This window comes from Myotis lucifugus, unplaced genomic scaffold (genome assembly GCF_000147115.1).
Source record: "Myotis lucifugus unplaced genomic scaffold, Myoluc2.0 scaffold_37, whole genome shotgun sequence".
Classification (NCBI taxonomy): domain Eukaryota; kingdom Metazoa; phylum Chordata; class Mammalia; order Chiroptera; family Vespertilionidae; genus Myotis; species Myotis lucifugus.
Genome location: NW_005871085.1, coordinates 135,024 through 158,952, shown reverse-complemented (window position 1 = coordinate 158,952; position 23,929 = coordinate 135,024). Strand labels below are relative to the sequence as shown.

The 23,929-nt window shown below is 45.1% G+C and overlaps 1 protein-coding gene across 1 annotated transcript in view; it reads left to right on the top strand.

Moving 5' to 3' along the window:
- Window positions 1-23,929, top strand: part of ST3GAL3 (ST3 beta-galactoside alpha-2,3-sialyltransferase 3) — a 167,106-nt gene that overhangs the window by 72,567 nt on the left and 70,610 nt on the right. Inside the window, exon 4 of the mRNA XM_023752809.1 lies at window positions 11,845-11,887. Coding sequence (XP_023608577.1) covers window positions 11,845-11,887 — 43 coding nt within the window. The remainder of the gene's footprint in view (window positions 1-11,844; window positions 11,888-23,929) is intronic.

Here is a 23,929-nt window from a genome sequence, read left to right as displayed (position 1 = left end):
GGGGGGGAAAGGGGAATGGGAGATTCGGGAAGAAGACTGGACAAAAATCATGCACCTATGGATGAGGACAGTGGGTGGGGAGTGAGGGCGGAGGGTGGGCGGGACCTGGAAGGAGGGGAGTTATGGGGGGGGGGGAGAGGAACAAATTAGAGAGCGGAATACTATACAATTCATTAGATTTAATTGGGAGTTTCTAGAGAGCTAGAAACATCGATGAGAGAGAAACATCGATCAGCCACCTCCTGCACATCTCCCACTGAGGATGTGCCCGCAACCCAGGTACATGCCCTTGACCGGAATCGAACCTGGGACCTTTCAGTCCGCAGGCCGACGCTCTATCCACTGAGCCAAACCAACTTCGGCGTGTATAATATTCTTTATTTCAGTCAGTGTATGCTTAATTTCTAGTTGGTTCTTTATCACAACATCGAGGGTCTCATTAGTTTTCTTGTACATCTCATTAAGTTTATCGGCAGACTCTAGAAGACTCTTGAAAGACCTCAAAAGTGTGGTTTTGCATTCTATATCCAGCAGCCTGCTTTCCTCCAGTTCTGTCATTTGTGTCCTGTTTCTTTGTCTCGGCATTTTTTTTATGCTTCGCTGTGTCGATAGAGTGGCTTTCTGTGCTAAGTGTCCCAATTACCTGAGGTAGACACTCTTGGTGCACCCCCTTGTGGGCTTTGTGCGCAGTCTTGTAGCTAAACCTTGATTGTTGTAGGTATCACTGGGAGGGATTTGACCTCCAGGCCAGCCGGCTATGAAAATCAGCTGTGTCTGCAGTGGGAGAACTTCTGTCCTCTGGGGAGGTGCTAATCTAGCCTTTGCCTGAGGCTATTCCGCAAATGCCTCTGTGCAGGGCTTGGGCGGGGCGCGTCTCATGGGATCAACAGGGCAGGCGGAGCAAGCAGTTATGGCTGCTCTCAGTCCCGTCCCCAGAGGCTCTGCCTCTCAGTGTCCCAGCAACCGCTGCAAACCTCGGAGAGAAAGCTGCCCTCGGGTCTGACTGATGCCAAACAGTCCCGCTTCTCCCGTTTGAGTCTGGGTCCCTAGAGACTCACCCGGAACTGGAGCTCAGAGACTCCCTCCCGATTGAAACAGACAACCGTGTCCTCAGCCGCCAGCCCACTCCACGCGCACCTCCGCACCTTAGTATTTCAGTTCTGCACTGCGCCTCCTCTGAGTCTCGGTATGCTTTTCTCTTTCCTTCTAGTTGTGGAATTTCCACTCAGCCAGCCTTCCTGTGGTTCTGGGTGATGTCCATTCCACCTTTTAGTTGTATTTTTGAAGTGGTTGTGCGAGGCAGCAATCTCCGGTGTTTACCTATGCCGCCATCTTGCATTTTGATTTTTACAGTGAGCATGTTCCTCCTACAACTGGGAAAAATAAAATTATTTTTGTTTGGATGTTGGTATGGGGGGAAGGGAGAGGCCTAGCAAGAAGTTCCTGGTGCCCAGCCGGTTTGGCTCAGTGGATAGAGCGTCGGCCTGCGGACTCAGGGGTCCCAGGTTCGATTCCGGTCAGGGGCATGTACGTTGGTTGCGGGCACATCCCCAGTGGGCGGTGTGCAGGAGGCAGCTGATCGATGTTTCTCTCTCATCTGTGTTTCTAACTCTCTCTCCCTCTCCCTTCCTCTCTGTAAAAAATCAATAAAATATATTAAAAAAAAAAAAAAAAAAGAAGTTCCTGGTAAGCCCGGGTCCCCTATGACTGGGAGCCCTCCATCCCAGCACAGCACAGCTCTTCTGCGGTGTGACACTGCTGGAGAGAGGGACACTGTCTTGTTTTATGTAATAATTGCTTGGTGGTTATTTATACTTACCTACCTACTAGGTGGCAAGCTCCATAAAGTTTAAGGTACAAACTATTTCCTGGCCCAGCTGTTTGTTGTTGTTTAATCCTCACCTGAGGATATCTTTATTGATTTTTTTATTTCTTTTTAGAGAAAGAGACAGAGAGAGAGAGAGACAGAGAGAGAGAAACATCGATTGGCTGCCTCTCATATTCACCCCAACTGGGGACCAAACCTGCAACTAGGTATGTGCCCTGGCTGAGAATTGAACCCAAGACCTTTCAGTGTATGGGATGAAGTTCCAACCAACTGAGCCACACTGTGCAGGGCCCAGCTGTTCTTTTGGCATGCTCTTCCTCATAATTCTTTTGCAGGATGCCCTGGCGTGGTCTGGACACACTTGATAATCATGAATCGAATTGAATTCACTGCATGCCCAGCTGCTGTTCTCCCAGGATAGAGGGGAAATTGGTGCATGACCATTTTGCCTTCACCAGGATGGGCTTCTCCCTTCCACTGTCCATTGGCCCAGCAGTGTCACACCGCAGAAGAGCTGTGCTGTGCTTGGATGGAGGGCTCCGAGTCATAGGGCACCCGGGCTTATCCGGAACTCCTTGCTAGGCCCCTCCTTTCCCCCATGCCAACGTCCATCCATTTGAGGCTGGGTTTCAGTTTGTGAACCTCCAAGTTATTTACTAGGTCAGTTAGTTTAGTCTAGGTCAGCGGATTTTTCTGTGTTTATTTTATAAAACTGCTTTTCCTATTTTAGTTTGTCTTTGATTAATTGACCCTATGTTATGATTTATTTCCCTGACTTGGGATGATGTGGGAGCTGTTTGCACTTTGGCCAGCCCCTCTCAGGCCTCTGTGGACTCCCACAATTCATGTGTGGGCAGGACTAGGGCCTTTTGACACCACCCTGGGATGGGGGGGGGGGGGAGATAAATAGTAGGTGATCGCTCTCATGGCAGCTGCTCTTCTAATATGAGGGTCACCTTTTTTCTTTCCTCTCAGTGTCAGTGTGGCATAACATAAAGATGCTTCAGAGTCAGACCTGGGCTGGATCAGCAACATCCCAGCTAGTCCACTTATTGGTTGGGACTATCGAACGTGTTATTTCCTCTCTCTCATTCTGTTTCCTCATCTGTAAAATGGAGATAATACCTACCTCACAGGGTTGTAAGGAGTAAATTGGGAGTGTAGGCGGAGGTCCTGACTACACAGTATGCTCAACAAACAGTAGTTCCCCTCAGTTTTTCCCTTTGTCTGGCATGTCTAACAGTCCATTTGTAACTGTCGCCAACTTCCTCCTCCACCCAAGCCATGACTGTATTCCTTAAGTTTAATATAGCTCATGACTTTCGTTAGAGACTATGCAGTGTCGTTTCTTCAGAAATGAGGGACCTATTTTGGTTAAGATCGGTCCTCATTCTTTTGCCCTGTGCCCTTTGCACTTAGCAATTCATCATAGCTCGGAGGTTGGAGCCAGAGACCCTTTCCGAGAAAATCTGGCAGCAAAGCTTCTCCTGCCCAGTGGCCTCTCCTGCCCTCCTGGCTTTGTGTACTCCAATACGAAGCACTGCCATTTTCTGAGAGAACAAAGTCCATAGTTTTAGTCCATAAATTAACTTCATAGACCTCAGTAAGAGTCTTCAAACTGGTCTTCGTGGGAAATACGCATTGTTGTCAACAGCAGTAGTTATTTAGTAAGCACCTGCTTCGTGCAAAAGCACCATGATGGGAATTGATGGTGGTTCTTTAGAACAAAAGAAGGAAGTAGATCACTGGGGAACAAAATTGCCAGTCGCACTGTTGGCTCATGATGTACACATGTAGTCCCTGAAATTCCATTTGGGGACTCAGTGGCATGAAGGTGAGCCTAGAATAGGACACTGGGCTCAGGGAACCTTCAGGGTCTCCTTTCATCCAGGAATAGGATCTCACTGTTATGTGCTCCCCGCTGTTGACACATGAGAGCATAGGTAGAAAGTGGTAACAATTTACACCATGCTGACATAAGCAGGAGGGGACTTAGGCTATCTAAATAGGGCATTGTGAAAACATTTCTAATTTTCTTTACATTGTAGAATTATGATGAGCAAACTGCAATACAAAGTTTTACGGAATATATTAAATGTTGAGTAAAAAGGAGCTTATTTCAATATTCATAAATTTGTTTGTCAGGTTTTATGCCTCACAGGTGGTCAGTTTTCATAAATGTTCATATGAAAATGTCAGTTTTCATATATGCTTGAAAAGAATGTTCATTCTGTACTTGTTGGATGTAAGGTACTTTGTATCAGTTAGTTCACATTTATTAATTGTTCAAATCTTCTAAATTCTCACTGACAGTGAGCCTGTTTTTTTAGTGGTGTATGTGTTTCCATTCTGATGACAGGAGACCCATTGTGTATTTCTTCTTGTAATTCTGTTAATTTTGCCTTATATACAGAGAAGTTCATTATTAGGTGCATACACACTTTAGTGCATGGCCTCCTTTTGTTTATGTCCAATTTCTGAACCTCCTAGGACAGTGGTTCTCAACCTGTGGGTCACAACCCCTTTGGGGGTCCAATGATCCTTTCACAGGGGTCGCCTAAGATCATTGGAAAACACATATATAATTACATATTGTTTTTGTGATTAATCACTATGCTTTAATTATGTTCAATTTGTAACAATGAAAATACATCCTGCATATCAGATATTTACATTACGATTCATAACAGTAGCAAAATTACAGTTATGAAGTAGCAACGAAAATAATTTTATGGTTGGGGAGCACCACAACATGAGGAACTGTATTAAAGGGTCGCGGCATTGGGAAGGTTGAGAACCACTGTCCTAGGAGTTTACATGAGGTAGAACACCAGTTTATCCCTTGAAATGGCAATGGGAGAGTTAATGATTAATTTCAAAGGCTTTAGGTGTCTGAAGAAGCATTTTATGCATTCACAGGTCTGACTGGGTGCAGGTGCAGAAGGAGGAGAGCAGAGATTTGCATCATTGATGCCCTTCCCACCTGGAGCCAGGCAAAGGACACACATGTGCTCCTCACTCAGGGGTTCTGGTAATGCTGGGCTTTCCAGCCTGGCTGAGACAGGAAGCCTAAACCACCAGACTAAACATCCCTCCTTCGCTGTGTGGCTGCAGACTTGCTGAGTTGGCACCTGGGAGTAGTGTCCCCTCAGGTGCTGGGAGAGCGTAAGTGCACATTGGTGCACACTGTGCCAGGCTGACCTGGGAGTCCCAGAGTCTTCTGTTCTTACTACGGATTTGGGATCAGCAGACTGCCAGGGAGACCTGGGCTTGGCTGCCAGCTTCCCCAGAGGTGAATTGTCCCTGAGAGTTGATACACTCAAAATAGCATTTCCATTGGATAAGCTGAACTCACATCAAGAACACATTTGTACACAGTGAGATGCTGTGGGATCCACAGCCTTGCCCAAACCCGACAGTAAGAAGCTGTGCACCTGTACTCGCAGAGCAGCATGCCTGGGCCTTCCTGATCGCTTCTGCTCTAGTTTGCATGTAAGATTATACTTCCACTTTCCTCTGGCTGGGGACTCCGTGAGGAACTGCACAGATTAGACCATCAGTAACAGCTATGACCGTGTGGCATATTCAGTAACAGCCTATGAATATGAGAGTAGAGTGCTTGTCAGGTAAGATCCCTGCTGTGTTGGAGATGGGGCAATTGCTGGTTACACAGGAGCCTCTAAAGCAGTGGTTCTCAACCTTCCTAATGCCGCGACCCTTTAATACAGTTCCTCATGTTGTGGTGACCCCCAAATTTCATTGTTACAAATTGAACATAATTAAAGCATAGTGATTAATCACAAAACAATATGTAATTATATATGTGTTTTCCGATGGGCTTAGGTGACCCCTGTGAAAGGGTCGTTCGACCCCCAAAGGGGTCGCGACCCACAGGTTGAGAACTGCTGCTCTAAAGCCTTGGTGGAGGAAGTTAAATTTTAGGCTTTTATAAATGACCAGAGGCCCAGTGCACGAATTTGTGCACCAGTGGTTTCCCTCAGCCTGGCCTGTGCCCTCTTGCATCCCTGTGGAGATCAGGCTGGTCCAACATCCCCCCGAGGGATGTAGCAGTGTGGGAAGCTGCAGGTGGCCGGGGGAGGAGCCTGAGCCCAGGCTGGGCGCAGCTCCCACTCATCCCAGCCCCGTTGTGCCTGCCTCCTGCTGCCGCTGCTCAGTAGCGCTGCCCTGGAGGTGGGAGAGGGCTCGTGCCACTGCAGCTGTGATCGCCAGCCATGAGTCCGGAGTCTGGCATCCGTTGGTCAGCTGAGCAGCGCTCCTGCCCTGGGAGCACACTGACCACCACATCATCTGCTCGACCGGCCACTTAAGGTTTTATATATATAGATGGGAGGGAATTACTGTGGAAAATTTGGAATCATCGAAAGGGAACCACAGCCCTAGCTGGTTTGGCTCAGTGGATAGAGCGTCAACCTGTGGACTGAGGGTCCTGGGTTTGATTCCAGTCAAGGATACATGCCTGGTTCTGAGCTTGATCCCCAGTAGGGGGCGTGCAGGAGGCAGCCAATCAATGATTCTCTCTCATTGATGTTTCTCTCTCTCTCTCCCTTCTTCTCTGAAATTAAAAAAAAAAAAGTTGGGGAGGAACCACAAAGTAAAAGCCAAGAATGGCCAGAGCCAGGGAAGCACTAGTGTACAAGGTGATCAGACTAGTGAGGAGAAGCAGCTACCGCTGCTGCCACTGCTGCACCGCTAACATTGCCCTCACAGTACAGGGAGGAGGAAGACAGAGAATCCAGGACTTTGTAACGGCTCCTTGTTAGGCTCCTTTGGTCATTTGGTTACTCCGTTTATTCTCCCATTTATCCAGCACATTTACGGTACACCAACTCTGTACCAGACCCTAATTAGGTGCTGGAGAAACAGAGAACATATAAAGTTAGGATTGTTTAATTGTAAGCAACAGAAACTGACCCTGGCTAACTTAAAAAAGAAAAAGAAAACAAAAAGTAATTTACTGGAAAGACGTGGTACCCACAGAATCAAATTAAAAGCCTAACAGCTGGCCCTCAGGAAGGACATGAAGGGCAGTGCCAGGAATCTAGATGGCAACGAATGGTCCATCTCTTCAGCCCACTGTTTTCTCCCTGGTGTCACTCAGCTTAAGAAAGAGTCCAACCGCCGAAACCGGTTTGGCTCAGTGGATAGAGCGTCAGCCTGCGACTGAAAGGTCCCAGGTTCGATTCCGGTCAAGGGCATGTATCTTGGTTGCGGGCACATCCCCAGTGGGAGATGTGCAGGAGGCGGCTGATCGATGTTTCTCTCTCATCGATGTTTCTAACTCTCTATCTCTCTCCCTTCCTCTCTCTAAAAATTCAATAAAATATATTTAAAAAATTTAAAAAAAAAAAAAAAAAGGAAAGAGTCCAACCAACCTAGCGTTTGCCAAGCATCTACGCTTTGAGTAGGGAAACTCAGGGACAGTCTCACCACTTGCCAGCAATGATAGAAGAGCCGTTCCCTGAAAGAAATTTAAGGGGCTTATTTCTAAAAAGAGGGCATAAACAATAGATGTGCACTACAGACTCATGAGCAACTAATGGCAGAACTGCATTAAGTTCTAAACATTTGGTGATGGGCACGGATACGGGGCTCTTGGCCTAACAGAGAAGGTGTTCATTCACCATTCCTTTAACACGGCAAGCGCAGTGTAGTGATGATGCCTCAGTAGACCTTCTAGTCCCCTGGAGGAGAAACACGAGTCAGAGTCTGAGAAATGTATAATTCCAAACTGGAATTTAAGGGCTCAGCTGATCAGTGCATCTGTGTGAGGAAACAACTGGAAGTCGGGGAAAGAACCTCTGGGAAGGAACAGACAGAATAAATCCTGGCAACAGTGTTCTAGTCGCTCTTAGTCATCCCCGGGCCCCTGCACCGGGCCCTGCCCACACTTTGGCTGTATGAACCATTAAATGTCCTATTTGCCTAAGTTAATGCAACCACTACTAGTTTATTGAATGTGGAAGCGTTCGGGGATAAAGCACAGGCAACTTCACTTTGTCTCCATCTGTCCCCTTAAACTGCTTTCAGTGTAGGAAGTCCAGAGAATTTTTGTTACCTTTGAGGTAATAAGAATCCCATGGCCACATTGAGTCACCAAGTCCAAAATTAGTGTATCCAGACGTTTGTAATAGAGCTTTCAATTTATTCAGTTATAGTAACTTCCCCTCCTCGCATTAGGGCTTAGTACAGTGATGGCCAGCATTTTGAAAAACCCTAACTTAACTCTGGTGCCATGTCACATATAGAAATGTTTTGATATTTGCAACCATAGTAAAACAAAGACTTATATTTTTCATATTTATTTTATATATTTAAATGCCATTTAAGAAAACTCAACCAAAAAAATGAGTTCACGTGTCACCTCTGACACGCGTGTCATAGGTTCGCCATCACTGGCTTAGTACCAGTGGTGCCTGACCCCGGAAAAGGGTGTACTCTGCTTGTCTTTCTCCGCCCCCATTGCTGGCTACTGTTTCTGGCCTCTTTGGAATTGGTGGGGAAGGGAAGGAGACTGTGAGCAGAAAAGACATAAGGTAGTGTTGGCACTCTCTGAACTGGCTTTCCTGTGGGATGTTCTTGCAGGCATTTTGGAGACCCCCCTCCAAGTTGGGACCTCCCCTCTGCAGTTCCCGATGTGGGTAATGCATGCACCAAAGCCTTTCACTCACTCCTTCTGCAGCTCCTGGGACTCCCTGTGTCTTCCCCTGTTACTGAAGACCTGTCAACCCACTGGGCAGACCTTTTGAAAAGGACCTAAAACAATCCCACTAGCTCATTCATGCATCCTCTTCTGCAGCCAATTCTGGCAGTGCAGCCAGTTCCAGTGCAGCTCGCTCCTTCTCAGTCAGCTGTCTCGTGGCCTTTACACTTGTCAGGTAGAAGCCAGGCAGCTGGCAGTCCGTGGTGTCCCCTTTCTTCAGTGGTTATGCTCTGCTTCCCTCACCAGGCTTGGCTGACACATGTATGTACCACCCATTCTGCCCCTTAAGAGAGATGGTGTTCATAATACTGCGCTCTCCAAAGAAAGTCTTCAAATCCTTTCTCCCTTAACCTCACAACCAGTTACTCTTATACTTGATGTGGGGAGGGCCTTTGGAATTGTATAACAAGTATTCAGATATTTCCTTTGAAAATTTGCATCTTAGTCTAGCACCCTACCGTAGTGTCTGAAACTTACCGTTCTAGAGGCTTGGCTGAAACTTTTCTTTTTGGCATTTGGGTAGACTAATTGGATTTTGTTTTATAAACACTGTGACCAAATAATCCTGATAACAGTCAACAAATATTTGCTGACCAGGTACTGTGTGCAGCCACAAAAGAGAAGTGCTTCCAGCCCTGGTGAGCTGCCCGCCTAGGACAGAGTTTGTCAGTCGTTAGCCTGCTGGCTGTGTTCTGCCCATGCACATATTCTCAGCCTCGTAATCTTTTCAATTCCCCTCACATCTGTTGCCAATGTTTACAAACAGAGAGATTTTATCTTAAAAGATCCAGATTCTTGGCTTTGAAAAAATCAGAAGATGTGGCATTGCTGGGCCCGCATCGCTGCCTGGCACAGTTTGCTGTTAGCTGGAGCTGGCGGAGGCTGCCCCTTAGACAAGACGTGCGGTCTCCAGATGGACGCCCTTCCATCTTGGCTGAAGCCAGTGTCAGTTCCCATTTATCATCATTGAGCCACACAGATACCTTTTCTTAAAGAATAAATGAAATATTTCTGGTCATCATGTCTCTTAACAAAAGAGAGAAAACAGGAGGGGTCATAATTTCTTTAAGAATGCATATTAAACACGTAAGAACACTTTGCAATTAATTGTGTGTGTGTGTGTGTGTGTGTGTGTAAAACACAACTTAAGATGCCATGGCAAACTAAACCACCGATATGATTACCATACAGAAAATATGTGGTTAAAAATAAGACATTTCAACAATTTGTTTTTAATGCAACCAAAATAAATAATGTGAGCTGCTATGGGATGGTATTACATTCTTCAGCTTCCCTTGTTTATCTCATGTTTTTCCTTGGCCCCTGACATTTGAGTTTGCAACAGAGAGAAAACATTCTCTGGCCTTTCTGGAAGGAATCAGCCGAAATGTGGATTCATCCTACATCCAGCGGGTCCAAGGGAGTCAACGCTCGGGTCTGAGGAACAATAGCAGGACAGTTGCCACAAGGTTATGACTACCTAGGGGAAAAGCAACAGGTGTTTGGCAAGTTAATGAGGTTTTCTTTTCCAGGGAATGATACAACAGGATTGTTGAGACTGTTAAACTTTGGAAACTAACTTTTTGCAAATTTTGTTTTTAGTTTAGTTTTTCAATTGAAACCTTCTTCTGTTTTTAGTTCAGTTTAATTTCTGATTATTATTGAGCTAAGCCTCTAATCCATTTATCTGATTTAGAGCAAAACCAGAATTATTTTGAGGAAAGGATTTCATTTGCCCAAGTCTGTGCTCTTGGGAGGCAGGCCTTCTGTTGAGTTATGTGTCCTAGTCGGTATCTTCAGTTTTAAGAAGAGGAATTATTCTCTCACCACAGCTTAGCTGCTTCTGAAAGCGCACAAGTGTGGCCCTAACCAGGGTTGCAGAATGACTCCGGGGAGGGACTTGCCAGTATGTGGGACTTTCCTGTCTTGGTCATTCATTGCTTACCGCAGTCTGAGTTCCTCGGAGGCCTTGCTGCCTGGTCTTTTCCATGTGGTTGTTTGGTCTTAAGTGTTCTGTTTTATCCTCATATGAAGCTAGGCCAGCTGAGAACTGCATTCATAGAACCTTTATTTTAGTGAAGCCATTCTATACACACACACACACACACATACACACACACACAGTGCAATCATTGAACAAAGTTATAAGAAACAGTTCTGTGACACTGCTTGTATTTTCTGTCTACAAATATTTTTGGGGACACAGCGGGATTCCTTCAAGTCTTAGTATCAGGAGTAACTGATTCTCCAGGTTTATTTGTGGACACTGTAAACCATTTATATCAATTCTTTGCATTTCGTTTTAGCTGTGAGAAATCTGGGGGAACAGATCTTTAATCCTCCTCTGGCAAGCACAGAGGACCTTAGCACATCCACTTTGGGTATTTTTGTCCTGGCTGCATTTTATTATTTTTCCTATGCTTATTTATGTTTTGGTTCCCTTATTTATTCTTTTCAAAACCTGTACTTCATACAGTTGTTTTTTTTAAAAGCTACTTCAACTTCATTTTCAAATGAGGCAAGACATAAAGAATTAAATAAAATATTAATTTATCATTTCTTATATCTTATCAATTTGTTTTTGGACTTTATTTTAAATTTCCTATTTCTTATGTAATCAGATATATCAATTCTTTTTTATTGATTTTTAAACTTATTTTTAGAGAGGAAGAAACATCAGTGTGAGAGTGAAACACCTGTTAGCTGCTTCCTGCCCACCCCCTATTGGGGATTGAACCCACAACCCAGACTGACTGGGAATCGAACCAGCAACCTTTCAGTGCATGGGACGACGCCCAGCCAGCTGAGCCACACTAGCCAGGGCAGATCTATCCGTTCTTTGTGATTGTTATGAAGAGAATCATTGACATGGGTTTGAGAACCCCTTGGCCGCCACATCTTCTCCCCATAGTTAATGTGCTGATTGAGCAAAAATTGTGCTTAGAGCTTAGAGGAAGCAAGAATTACTTCTGACCCCCCCAACTTTTCCAGGGGTCCGGTTTTGTGGTTTTCTAAATTTAAGTTTCGAGCCCTACATTTAAACAGGAAGGCAGTTATAAACCAGCAGAGGACTGGTCAGCCTAGACGTCCTGGTAAATATCTGGCTTGAACCTGGTCCTTCACAAAACAGGTGGTCAGTAAGGGTTCTGTGACGTAAATTTAGTTGTGGCTGTGTATTTGATCTGTTCTCGGGAGCACTTGTCTGTCCCCGTGGTCTAGGTCCGGGGGATGCAGCCTGCTAGTGTCAGCAGGGGCCTGCCTTAGGTGACATTTTCTGCTTTCTTTTCTTTTTCAGAGTATGATCGGTTGGGCTTCCTCCTGAAGCTGGACTCTAAACTGTGAGTAGAATGAGAAAACGCCTGTGGTTGTTGGGTTCCCAGGGGCCTCTGTCCTCAGTCTGTCAGCAGAATTTTGGAGTACGTTAGAGTCTGCAGGGGCCTGCAGAGGATGGGATTGTGGGTGTCCATGAGACCTTAGATTTGGCTGGCACAGGCAGCCACTGCAAGGAGTTTGAGGGACAAGGAGGCCCCCAGAAAGGCTTCTGCTCCCAGACTGGAGGGTGATTGGGTTGCAGCAGGAGTCAGTGGCGTCTCAAAGATGCTCTGCAGCCTGGTCTGCAAAGCGTGCCGTGATCAAGCCCCTGTCTTCCTCCTATTGTTCTCCCACAGGTATACCCTCCGTTTTCCAATGCCTTTGCATATGTTTGTTATCTGTGCCTCAAATTTTCCTTCCTTGCTTGTCCACTAGGAAAACTCAAAGACGACCTCCTTTTTATATAAAACTAGAGGCCCGGTGCACAAAAATTTGTGCACTCCGGAGGGGGGGGGTGTCCCTCAGCCCGGCATGTGCCCTCTCGCAGTCTGGGACCCCTCAGGGGATGACTACCTGCTGGCTTAGGCCCACTCCCCCGGGGGTTGGGCCTAAGCTGGCAATCAGACATCCCTCTGGCAGCCCGGCAGCCCTCGGGGGATGTCCACTTGCCAGCGGGGAGCAGGCCTAAACTGCAGTCAGGCATCCTTAGCGCTGCTGAGGAGGCAGGAGAGGCTCCCACCACCACCGCTGTACTGGCAGCCGTCAGCCTGGCTTGTGGCTGAGCAGAGCTCCTCCCATGTGAGAGCACCCTGACCACCAGAGGGCAGCTCCTGCATTGAGCGTCTGCCCCCTGGTGGTCATTGTGTGTCATAGTGACCAGTCATTCCCAGTCCTTCTGCTGTTAGGGTCAGTTTGCATATTACCCTTTTACTATATAGGATAGAGGCCTGGTGCACGGGTTGGGGCCGGCTGGTTTGCCCTGAAGGGTGTCCCGGATCAGGGTGGGGGTCCCGCTTGGGTGCCTGGCCAGGCTGGATGAGGGGATGATGGCTGTTTGCAGCTGGTCACACCCCCTTCAGGGTGGGGGTCCCCACTAGGGTGCCTGACCAGTCTGGGTGAGGGGCTGAGGGCCGTTTTCAGGCTGGCAGGTGACTGAAGCTCCCAACCTCTCCTTTTTTTCTTTATTCTGGGATTTATTTACCTTCTTTGGCTGTTACTGGAACTGAGAGCCGGCTTTAGCTCTTAGGCTCGGCTCCAGCTCTGAGACCTCGGCTGCTGAAAGCAGGTATCTGGGTTTGTTTGGCTTCTATAATTGAAACACTGTTGCAGCTCCAGCTCCGAGGCCGAAAGCAGGTTTCTGGGGTTTGTTTAGCTTCTATAATTGCAACATTGTTTCTTAGAGTGCAGCTCAGAGGCCGGCAGCGGCAGGCAGGGAACCTTGGCTTCCTCCATCACTGGAGCAAGCAAGCCTCCTGTTCGCTTCAGCTGCCTGGCTGCCGGCCGCCATCTTGGTTGGCAGTTAATTTGCATGTCGCCCTGATTAGCCAATGGGAAGCATGTCGGAGGTATGGTTAATTACCATGTTTGTCTATTATTAGATAGGATTATCTCTTTCTCCATGTTTCCTGTAAATTTTCTACCTCTGTCACCAATGATCTCATTATACTTAATTAACTGTGGAATGATTATTATTTTATTAAGAGCACAGGCTCAGAGCCAGGCAAAGCTTCATTCAAATCCCAGACTGCCATTTACTCTCCTTGTGATTTGGGACAAGCTACTTTACCACTCTGACTCTGGTTTCTTCTGTCATATGAGGATTTCATTGAAATGAATTGATTCATAGTGGCTTTCAGGGTAACTGGTGTCTAATCCTTCCAGATCCTCCCCTGTTCTTGCCTTCTTGGTCTCCCTAGCGCCTAGACAGTACTGGCATATGTTCACTACGTGCTCAGTAAGCACTGTACACTTGGCTTCGAGGATGGGTGACAGGTGCATGACGAGATCAGGAAGCCCTGAAGTCAGGCTCTGTCCGCCATGTGTGTCCATGCCCTGCACAGGACCTCTCACGTGGTTGATGTGCAATACATGGTTGCAACACTGCCGGTGGCTTTTCTCTGTTGTTACTCACCTGAGTATACCTGTGGCCCCTTCCTGTATGAGACAGACACGGAAGATCAGACTGTGTCTCCTGTTCCTCTCTTGCATGAGGCCTTGACCACACCTGCCACAACACGTCAAATCTGGGGCTCTTTGGCTTTCCCACTGAATTGTCTGGCATCTGGCCCTCTTTTCCTGGCATCTGGCTTCTTGGCTCTGGTGCCTCGTACTGTGAGTTCAGGAGTTGTCATTCTCCCAGCTTTTATACGTCGTGTAGGCAGCCATGAGGGAAGAATGGTCTGCTCTTTATACCAAGCTAATAGAGACATCAGCTACGTGCAACACCCTGGGGAATGGGGCTTCATTAAGCCACAGTCTTCCCTTTTTTATTTTATTATTTCAATTTTTTGTTAATCCTCACCCAAGGATATTTTTCCTTTTTTTTTTAGAGAGAGAGTGAAGGGAGGGGGAGCTACAGAGAGAGAGAGAAACATCAATGTGAAAGAGACACATCGATTGGTTGCCTCCTGCACACACCCCTACCAGGACCAGGGATTGAGCCTGCAACCGAGGTATGTGCCCTTGACTGGAATAGAACCCGTGGACTGTAGGGTTCGATGCTCTACCCACTGAGCCACTGGCTAGGTCAGTCTTCACTTTAAAAAAAGCCTTAATTTAGTGCTCTGGGCCAAAAAACAAATCAAGTGTAAGCTAATAAGCCAGTGAAATGCCACCAGAATGGAAGATGTAGTAATTACTCCTGATGAACAAAAGACATGCAATGTGGGATACATTAACTACAGTATTTAAACTGCCTTCAAGAGTACAAGGCAGGCGGGGGGGAGGCGGTTAGGGGGACACCGTGCCCTGCTGTCCTGACCGTTGGATGGTATACAGTAGGCTGCATGTAGCTTTCTGTTGTGTATCAGGCTGGTTCCACAAACCCTTTGAGTCAGCTTGGCTTCGTTTGATTTAACTCACAATTTAATGTACAAGATAGACTTTCCTTTCTTACTACTAAGGCTTTCTCAGCCCAGTGCTGCCTGCAGAAGAAAGCGCAGTTAGGTGGGAAAGGTTTTTATGTGCTTCCAGGGAGAAGTTTCCAAGTTAGGGGTTCTGTTTTTTGTTTTTTGTTTGTTTGTTTAAAATATATTTTATTGATATTTTACAGAGAGAAAGGAAGAGGGATAGAGAGTTAGAAGCATCGATGAGAGAGAAACATCCATCAGCTGCCTCCTGCACACCTCCTAATGGGGATGTGCCTGCAACCAAGGTACATGCCCTTGACCGGAATCGAACCTGGGACCTTTCAGTCCGCAGGCTGACGCTCTATCCACTGAGCCAAACCGGTTAGGGCAGGGGCGGGGGGCGGGGGGGGGGTTCTGTTTTTGAGGGATAGTTCCTTAGCGATATTCAGATCTACCCTTACAAATTCTTCTCTGCTGTGTTGTTTCTAATGTACTAGTATAGGAAATGAGTTGAACTTGGGTCAGAACTGAATTTGACTTTTGCCCCTGCTGCTAATTTAAAGGACCTTAAATAATTCACTTTTGATGTCTGATCCCAGTTTTGCCTTATGAAAAGTGTAAATAACAGTACCTAGTGCTAAGGTTTTATGAAGAATAAAAGAAAGGGTTCTATAAAGTATGAATAAGTATGCAAATGTAAGAATTTGCTTTCATTTATTTTGATTGGATTTATTTAGCTTCTTAGGTATAAGAATTTATATGTCCTGAAAAAATTTTCAGCCATTTCTCTTTAAATATTGCCTCTGCCTCACTTTCTCTCAACTCCTCTTTTGAAACACTGATGAAATGTTAGACCTTCTCATTCTAGCCTCCAGGTCGGTTATATTGCATATGTCCATCTTTGGTCCATTCTACATTAAATTGGAATCCCAAAAGACTGAACATAAGGATGACCTAGAACTAAGCCTGCACACCCAAACCAGGACAGCAGGGAAGGTCGCCAGAGCACCGAGAGGATCAGGGCAGTAAGGCAAAGGAACCGAAACACGCGGCATTCACAGCCAGTTCTCATCACTCAGGTGATCCATGAACTCTAAGTTTAAGGTGTTTCAGACTGGCAGTGCCTCCAAATCCTGGCAAAAGCAAACGCAAAACCTTTCTGGGAAAAGACATGAATTCCTCACTGATAACTTTTCAACGAAATGAGCCGCTGACAGTAAAAAATAACTAGCACACAAGGAAATCAGGCTCCATTAGTGAGAACCAGGAAAGATAACAGACAGCAGAGAGGGACTCCCAAAGACTGAGGACATTGGGATTACCAGACACAGTTTATAAAGCAGTTATAGTTACTATAATTGTACTGTATGTACTATAGTTAAAAAATAAAAGACAAGATTAAGCTATATACGTGGAATACGGAACTATAAAAAGTAAAATATTAGATTTGAAAGAACTTCTAAGTTGAAAACCACAGTAACCAGAATTAACTCAGTAGGATTTATTTATTAATTATTATTATTTTTAATCCTATTGATTTCTTTTTTTAGAGAGAGAGGTAGGGGGGGAGGGAGAGAGAGAGAGAGACACTGATGTGACAAAGAAGCATTTATCAGTTGCCTCCAATATGCACCCCTACCAGGGACTGAACCCACAACCTGGGTATATACCCTGACTGGGAATCCAACCTGCAACCCTTTGGTGTATGGGACAACACTCAAATGAACTGAGCCACCGGCCAGGGCAAAACGCAATAGGATTTAGCAGTAGATTAGATACAACAGAAGGCAGTTACTGAACTGGAAGATAAATCAGAGGAAATGACCTGTCACAGTGGTTGGTCAGCTTTTTACTGTAAAAGGTCAGATGGTTAATATTTTAGGGTTTGGGGGCCTTATTGTCTCTGTCCCAACTACAGTGCTCAGCTCTGCTGCTGTGACATGAAAGCAGCCATAGATAACATATAGGCAAATGAGTATTGCTGTTTTCCAATAAAACTTTATTTATTGACACTGAAATTTTAATTTCATATAATTTTTATGTCATGAAATATACTCCCCAACCATTAAAAGTTTTTAAAACATTATTTTCTTTTTCACTGTTAAAATGTTTTAATATCAATATAAAATGAAATCAGAGTTTCACAAGCAAAAAGACATTCTTAACTCAAGAGCCATACTAAATACAGCTAGAGGGTTGGATTTGACCCACAAATCATAGTTGGCTGACCCCAATTAAGAATGCAGCACAGGTATAGCTGCATGAGGATCATCTCTCCACCTCAGGTGCTTTCTATTCTTGAGATCCTATTATATATCAAAATGCTCTTAAAATATCTCTATATCCTATGATACTCAAAAAAATCTAGAAATAGATGCTTTGGATTTTTTATCTTTACGATACTCTTTTAATCGTGTCTTTGTGGAATAAATCGTTTTCTGTTTCCTTTGAGACGTCCCTGCTGCTTATATCTGCATGACAGAATCACTTGTGAGCACCATGAAAATGATTCAGGCTTCTTAGATGCAGTGAGCTGTACAAACCTTGCCTTTTAACTGCAAGCTCTGTTGTTCAGGGGGGCAGTGGTTTTTGGAGGTTAAAACCATGGGCTGTGAAGTCAGACATGAATTTTTAAAGCCCAGTTCCATATCTCACTCGCTGTGAGTTGTTTAACTCCTAAGCCTCAGTTTCCCACTATAGAGTGGGAATAATAGTAATCGCCCAAGGATGACATTCAACATGTCCTGTACCCTTATCAGTGTCTGGTAAACTGGGAAGCATATAGCCCCAAAATGAGACTTGAACCTCAGCTTGCCTCTGGTTCCATTCCCAGATTTCATTTTCTCACTTATTCATTTAGTAAATAGTTCTTGAGCACCAGCCATGAGCAATGAACAGGGTTTTGTCTTGTTTTTAAACAGGGTGGCTTGGAAGCCTAAATGGAGTACAGGGAGTTCACAAGGGATTCTCAGGTGCATGGGGTATAGTAGAAGGAGCAGCCTCCACTGCACAGGGCAGTAGAGAATCCGGTGTTTTCAGGGATACCAAGGTTACTATGAAAGCAGAAGGCAGGAGGAACGTTCACTGAAGAAGCTGCGGATGGAAAAGAGCAAGGCTTCAGAGAACACAGTGGAAAGTCAGAGTATGGTCCAGGGGGGAGAGAGGTGGGAGAGTGGGCCACACAGAAGAAGCAGAGAGCAGTGACTTCAGGATGAGGAAACTGACAAGGATATAATTGAAGGAATGAACAGGAATAGCCAGGACGAGAGGCTGGTGAGTTGGGTATTGCTGGCCTTTAGGCGCCTAAGAATTAATCTTGTATTCCCTTGGGGGTGGGCACCCCGGCTGCTCAGTGCACTCAGGGACGGCCCAATTGGATGATGCCTCCAGGAGGTTCGGGTCTGGTCCCTGGGGAGGCTCTGGGTTCTCTGAAAGAGTTCAAAGTTGAGGGACCTGGGGAAAGGTTCAGGGCTACAGGCTGCTGCCCTAACATTTAAGTAAGCACTTCCTTATTCATTCAACAAATTTCTTGAGCAATTGCCATGCATCAGGCCATATTCCATGCTCTGAGGATATACCAGGGAACAAGATAGTTAATAAACAAAATGTAATAAATAAGTAATGTTTTCACTATCATGGAAGATGATAAGTACTATGACAAAGGACAAAGGCATGCTGGAGAAGCGAGTGCAAGTTAAATGGCGTAGTCAGGGCAGGCCTTACTGAGAAAGTAACATTTGAGCAGAGAATCAAAGGAAGAGATGGGGTTAGCCTGCCATTATCTGGAGGCAGAACATTCTAGACAGAACCCTAGGGGTATCTATCTCAGTCTCAGTTGTGAAGAGGAATATGACCCCATGAGCCAGGAATGTGCCCATTAGTCCCGCAGAGAGAAGAGCCATCTGGAGCCATGAAGGAGCCAGACCCTGGTGCCGGGCGTGTGTTTCCTGAGCTGATGTCAGCCTTCGGGGAGCTGATTTAACTGAGCGGAGGTTTCCTCTGTTTCTGCAGGTGTGGGTAGGTGCTCCGCGCTCCAGGTAGTCTGGCCCGCTGTGACAGTGCGGCGCCTTACAGCCGCCGTGCGGGCAGTGGCAGACGTAGGGAGCTTAATGCTCAGACTCATTGCATAAGGAATTACACGTGAAGATACAAAGACCTGAAAGCTGAAACCAACATCTTTTAACCCCCAAAGGCTTGTGAAAACCAAAATTGTGAAAAGCCTAAATGCATGGGGCAGTGCAAGTTATACCCTGAGGCATAGTTTCCTGTTTCCGGAAGAGCCTGGCAGGTTCCCTGTAGCTGCGATGGAAAGTGTTTGTTGAGCATGTATTGTGTGCTAATTGCCATCCTAGGTACTTTCTGTATTACTTATGCCTCACAACAGCCACTTAGATGATCTCATTCAGTCTCGAGGCTTTAAATATATCTGGGTTGATGACTCTCAAATTTATAGTTCAAGCCCAGTCCTCTTTCCTCACACTCTAGACTCATTTATGCAATTACTTGCTTTACTTGTATTAGGCATCTCATACCGAACATGTCCAAAACCCAGCTACTGATTCATACCCCCTGCCTCCCAGAATCTTTCCTATCCAGTAAATGGCAATTTCATCCTTCCCGTTGGTAAAAAATCTTAATAGCTCTGGCTGGTGTTGCTCAGTGATTAGAGTGTTGGCCTGCACACAGAGGAGTTGCCGGTTTGATTCCCGGTCAGGGCACATGCCCAGGTTACATACTGGAATCACTTGAGAAGCTTAAAAATTTACTGATGCCTTCATCCACCACCTAGAGCAGGGGTGGGGAACATCTGGCTGGCCGTATAAGGCTGCGAAATCATTTGGTCTGGCTCTGCCAAGGCATTAGGAGTGAGTTAATGAAATGTTTGGCCAAATAGAGCAGGCTAATTTTTAAGTTAATAATTTTGTATGATCCGAGAATGATGTTATAAGTATCCAAATGGCCCTTGGCAGGAAAAAGGTTCCCCACCCCTGCCCCAGAGATTGTAAAGTCATGGGGTTGAGGAGTAGCCAGGGCATTGGGTTTTTTAAGCTCCCCATGTAAGTCTGATATGCAGTTGAGAACCACTGCTCTAAAAATTCCCTTTCCTGTCTGAGGAACTCTCCACTTTCCCAGGTGATTGATACTCAGAATAAACTCACCTTTGAGATAAGGCCCCTGCCTACATGTCGGAGTATGTCTATATAGTGTTTCTCAACACAGGACCTCATCACCCAGAGATTCTGATTTAGTTGATCAGAAATCCTACCTGAGTACCTTAATGTTTGAAAGTTCCCCCAGGTGATTCTAACATGCCAGGGTTTAGGGCAGTGTTCGGCAGACTGCACCTGGTGAGCCACATGCGGCTCTTTGGCCCCTTGAGTGTGGCTCTTCCACAAAATACCACGTGCGGGTGCGTATGTACAGTGCGATTGAAACTTCGTGGCCCATGCGCAGAAGTCGGTATTTTGTGGAAGAGCCACACTCACGGGGACAAAGAGCCGCATGTGGCTCTCGAGCCGCAGTTTGCCGACCACTGGTTTAGGGTCATTGGGGGTATAGCCTTCAAGCCTGTCACTGTAATTATATCTGAATATAGCGTAATAACTACTGCAGAATGTAATAGTGGTTATGATAGTGGGGTTGTGGGTCCTTTTTTTCTTTTGAGTTTACATTTTCTGTATTGTCCTTATATACCTTCACAGAGGAAAAAATATTTGAATGCACCCTTTTTCTGCCTTTTTTTTTCATGATTTCATTATCTCTTGTTCTCTAACACTATTTTTTTAAATCCATTTTATATTAAGTTTTGACTACCAGCCCTTTTTTTTTAGTTTTGTCTTTATGGTCTTTTAAAATATGAATCAATTGAAGAGTTTCCTGTACATTCTGTTGGCCTATTTAAGTATCTTTTATCTACAATTGAAATGCATGTTTGTGTAGAGACTTTATATTTGTTTTTTCTGTGTTGTCAAAGTTCTAAGAGGCCTGAGGGTGAAACATGGTACATCTGAGGAATGGACAGACCAAATCATGCAGGGCTGTGGTGATAATAGTAAGAAGTGGGCTTCATCTTGAGGGCAGAAGATGCCACCGGAGTGTTTTAAGCAGGTGAAAAATAATCAGTTTTGACCTATAGGAAAATGACCTCAGCTGTGAGATGGTAGAAGGATTGGAGAGGAGCAGAAGTGGGAAGGGAAATAGTACCTAAGAGGCTGTCATAGAAGTAAAGAGCAGAAATCAGTAGAAAAAAATCCAACAAAACTAAAAGCGGATTCTTTGAAAATATTAATAAAATTGAAAATCCTCTTGCCAGGTTAACCAAGAAAAAAAAGAGAAGATACAAATTATTGCTACCAGAAATGAAAAAGAGATCATCACCACTGATCCCATGGATCAGTATGTTATGAACAACTTTATGCCTACAAATAGTAAAGGAATATTATGAATAACTTTATGCCTACAAATTTTATAACTTAGATGCAATGGACCAATTTCTTAGAAGACACAAACTATCAAAATTCACACGGGAAGAAATAAATCATCTAAATAGGTCTATATCTATTAAAGATAATTGAATCTGGAACAGGGGGTCTCCCGGGGGTGAGGACGACGGAGCCCAATGCGCTGGGGCGTCTGCATGCACGACTCCGGAGACCAGGTTCAGAGACACAGATCTCAGTTTATTGGGGAAGTACAGCCGTATATAAAGGGGTAAGCTGCCAATAGAACAGGGACACGCTTGCTATGTTATCCAATGGGCGCGAGGGTCGGGGCTGAGAGTAGGTGGCTCTTGGAGATTTGTCAGGCGGGCGTTGCCACTTCCTGGTGTGCCAAGGAAGCCTGTTCGCTGGAGTGTGCTCACAGCGTTGCTTCGGCCGCAGCACTGAGATAAATCTCTTGAGCTCTTCCCACAGAATCCATAATTGATAACCTTCCAAAACAGAAAACATTAGGCTCAGATGGTTTCACTGGTGAATTCTATCAAACATTTAAGGAAAAGATGATAGCAATTCTCTACAGCCTTTTCCAGAAAATGGAAGCAAAGGGAACACTTCCTAACTTGTTCTATAAAGCCTGCATTACCTTAAAACCATAAAGATAAAGAATTGTAAGAGAAGAAAACCACAGACTAGTATCTCTCATGAACATCATGTAAAAATCCTCAATAAAATATTAGCATATTGAATATAACAATGCATAAAAGGAGTCACACACCACAACTAAGTGGGATTTCTTCCAGGTACACAAATTATAAATACAGTAATTATAAAGTCAATTGCTGTATTCCATCACATCAACAGGGCTAAAAAAGAAAAATCATATGATTATATCTATAAGTTGTAGAATAAGCATTGATACAGTTCACATCCAATCGTTATTTTAGAAAAAAACTCTCAGAAAACTAGGAAAGAGAGAAACTTTCTCACTTTGATAAAGAACACCTACAAAAATCTATAGCTAACATTACACTTAATGATGAGAAACTAGATGCTTTTCCCTAAAACTGGGAAAAGGCAAGCATGTCCCCTTCCACCACTCCTATTCAACATTATACTGAAAGCTCTAACTAATGCAATCAGAAAAGAAAGAAAAGGCATAGAGATTAGGAAGGTAGAAATAAAACCTTCTTTGTTCACAGACAGCATGTTGTCTATGTAGGAAATCCCAGAGAATTGGGATTTCGTGGAACTAATTAGCAATTATAGCAAGGTTGCAGGATATACGGTTAATATACAAAAGTCAGTTGCTTTTCTACATACCAGCAAGTGAGCAATTGGATTTGAAATTAAAAACACAATATTAGCCCTAGCCCGTTTAGCTCAGTGGATAGAGCATCAGCCTGCAACTGAAGGGTCCTGGGTTGGATTCTGGTCAAGTGCACATGCCCAGGTTTTGGACTTAATCCCCAGTTGGGGGCAGGCAGGAGGCAGCCAATCAGTGATTCTCATCATTGATGTTTCTATCTCTCCCTCTCCCTTCCTCTCTGAAATCAATGAAAACATATTTAAAAACAAAACACAATATTATTTACATGAACATACATAAAGAAATACTTAGGTATAAATCTGACAAATTATACTTACATATATATGGAAAACTACAAAACTCTAATGAAAGAAATTTTTTATAAAACTAGATAAATGGAGATATATTCCATGTTTATGGATTAGAAGACTCAATATTGTTTAAATATCAGTTCTTCCAAACTTGATCTGTAGATTCAACATAATTGGTGTTGCTCAGTGGTTAGAGTGTTGGCCATGCACCACAGGGTCACAGATTCAACTCCTGGTCAGGGGCATGAACCTAGGTTGCATGGATTGAATGACCCCAGTTGCGGTGTGTGTAGTAAGCAGCCAGTTGATGTGTCTCTCACATCAATGGTTTTTTCCCTCTCTCTCCTTCTTCTCTTTCTCTCCCTCTTCCCTCCCCACCTTCCCTTGCACTCCCTCTAAAGATCAATGGAGAAAATATCCTCGGATGAGGATTAACAACAACAACAATAATGAAAATCCCAGCAAGTTATTTAGTGGATAGCAACAAACTTCTAGTTTACTAGAGGCCCAGCGCATGAAATTCATGCACGGGTAGGTACCTAGGCCTGGCCTGCGATCAGGGCTGATCTTCCCCGGCTGCCAGCAGCTGGCCCTGCCCCCCCCCCAACCCCCCAAGGTCTGTAATAAGCCCGCGTTGCACGAGTTTTCCCGGAGGCTCCGATGCCCAGAGGAGCAGCACCCAATTCGACTGTCTTTTCTGAGGGGGAGAGGGCGAGGGGGCTAATGGAGATACAAGGAGTCTCCCCCTGGAAGCGCCCACGTGGGCTATCGGGGTCCGCCGCTGCCAATTAAAATATACCTTTACGCTTTTTCCCCCATGGGGAAGGGGGAGTATTAGCAAAGCTTCCTTCCACGAATCGCAGTACGGGGTATTCGCTCGTTCCAAGCTGGGGCTTGGGAGGGAACACAACGTAAGCCGCACCGCAAAGCCTAATCAGATAAA